At 44.4% G+C, this 1,836-nt stretch overlaps 1 protein-coding gene across 3 annotated transcripts in view; it reads left to right on the top strand.

Moving 5' to 3' along the window:
• Positions 1-874: 874 nt before the first annotated feature.
• Positions 875-1,836, top strand: part of ADGRE3 (adhesion G protein-coupled receptor E3) — a 54,305-nt gene continuing 53,343 nt past the window's right edge. Inside the window, exon 1 of one of the 3 annotated variants that reach the window (XM_023724742.1) lies at positions 875-972. In XM_023724742.1, coding sequence (XP_023580510.1) covers positions 948-972 — 25 coding nt within the window. In that variant the 5' untranslated portion in view covers positions 875-947. The remainder of the gene's footprint in view (positions 973-1,836) is intronic. The other 2 variants (XM_023724744.1, XM_023724743.1) reach the window with 2 other exon arrangements.

The following is a 1,836-nucleotide window of genomic DNA, read 5'->3' on the forward strand; positions in this document are numbered from 1 at the left end:
CACTCTTGTTCCAACTGTTTCGAGATGACTACACTTAAATTGTCTCCACTTCTCCACCTCCTGTTTCCTCAGTCTAACCTATTCTGGCTTTTACCGTCATCATCGCTACCACCATCACCACCTCCAACCACCCTCATCACTATTACCATCACCACCATAACCTTCATCATCACCATCATATCACTGCCGTTACCACCACCACTATCATCTTCACTAGCATCATCACCACTGCCACTGTCTACTACCATCACATAACCACCACCACCACCATCAGTGCTGCCATCATTAACCACTGCCATCATCACCACTGGAATTACTCTTGCTAAGAATACCAACCTTGCTGTTCTGTCCTGTGGATATTTTTCAGTCTTGATTCAGTCTTGTTTCTCTCCTTGCCCTCCATGACACCATACTCTAATCATTTTTCTCCTATATCTCTGGCCACACTTTCCCTGTCTCCTCTATTAGCTGTTCCTCCACTCCCTGACTTTTAAAGGAGTTACTTAGGGCTCTGTTTTCACTCTACACTCTCTCCCTAAATGATGTGATCCATTACCATAGCTTTAATTACCATCTATTGGCTAGGAGTGGGGAACCTCTCTTTTGTGATCCAGACTATATATACGCTGTATATTAAAATTGCAGCACCTCAAAATCAACTTTTCCAAAACTGAATTCTATTTCTTCAAAAACCTTCTTTCCTCTAATGCTCTCCTTTTCAGTAGCAAAGTAGCACTGCATTCAACAAATGCAGAGAAGCAGAACAAAAATAAGCAGAAGCATGGATCTGATAAGTTCCCTTTTCTGAGAACGATTTCCTAAGCCAGCTGACCTAAGACAGGTATGTCAAATCTCTTGAGATTTCCTTGAGATAGGAAAGTTGGTTGGCTTAAAGCACAGCAGAGAGCCTCCAGAGCTGGCCAGTGTGGGTTACCTACACCAAGGGAATGAGAGGTTCATCACTTCTTCCAGGTATGTTCAAGTGTGCCCCACTGGACACCAAGCTGGAGCTATGTGGTTCCAAAAGTTGCTGTCTTTTCCTCTCCTCTTTCCTCCTGCTCTGCTTTGAATGCCCTAGCCTTTGCCCCTTGGACTGTGGTTTCCTTCCTTAGCAGCCTCTTAAAACTATGCTGTTAAATATCCCTGAAATTTTCCTGATGATCAGTCCACTGGGTTGTTCATCTCCTCTTCGCAGGGTTTTTGTTGTTATTCTAATTGTCATCCTCTCCTCCTTGATAACTTCTGTGACCTACAACTGCCCATACTTCTTCCCTGCATCCTTTGCTATCCCTTTCCTCCTCCTCCTCTTACCTTTTTGTGCACCAAAAATATTAACAATAATAATAATAAACATTTTTGATCACTCACTTTGTGCCTTATATGTACTAACCAGTTGCCATCCAGTGGACTCTGACTCATGGTGACCCTGTGTGTGTCAGAGTAGAACTGTACTCCATAGGGTTTTCAATGGGTGAATTTTTGGAAGGAGACAGCCAGGTTTTTCTTTCGAGGTGTGTGATGGTTAAGATTGTGTGTCAACTTGGCTGGGCCATGATTCTCAATGTTTAAATGTAATCACTCCCATGATTGAATATACTGTGAGTAGCCAATCAGATGAAAGGGACTCTCCTTGGGGATGTGGCCCGCATCTGTATATAAGCAGACGTTCTGGCTTTTTGCTCTCTCTGGATCCTGCAGCTACTTCCTGTCATCTCATCTCCCGTTCTTGGGACTTGAGCTGTCAGCTTATCTGCCAAACCTGGGATTCGTCGATCTGCACAGCCTGTGAGCGGGAGCCCTGCTCTCCAACCTGCCGATCTTGGGCTTGCCAGCTTC

Source organism: Trichechus manatus, unplaced genomic scaffold (assembly GCF_000243295.1).
Source record: "Trichechus manatus latirostris isolate Lorelei unplaced genomic scaffold, TriManLat1.0 scaffold00258, whole genome shotgun sequence".
NCBI lineage: Eukaryota > Metazoa > Chordata > Mammalia > Sirenia > Trichechidae > Trichechus > Trichechus manatus.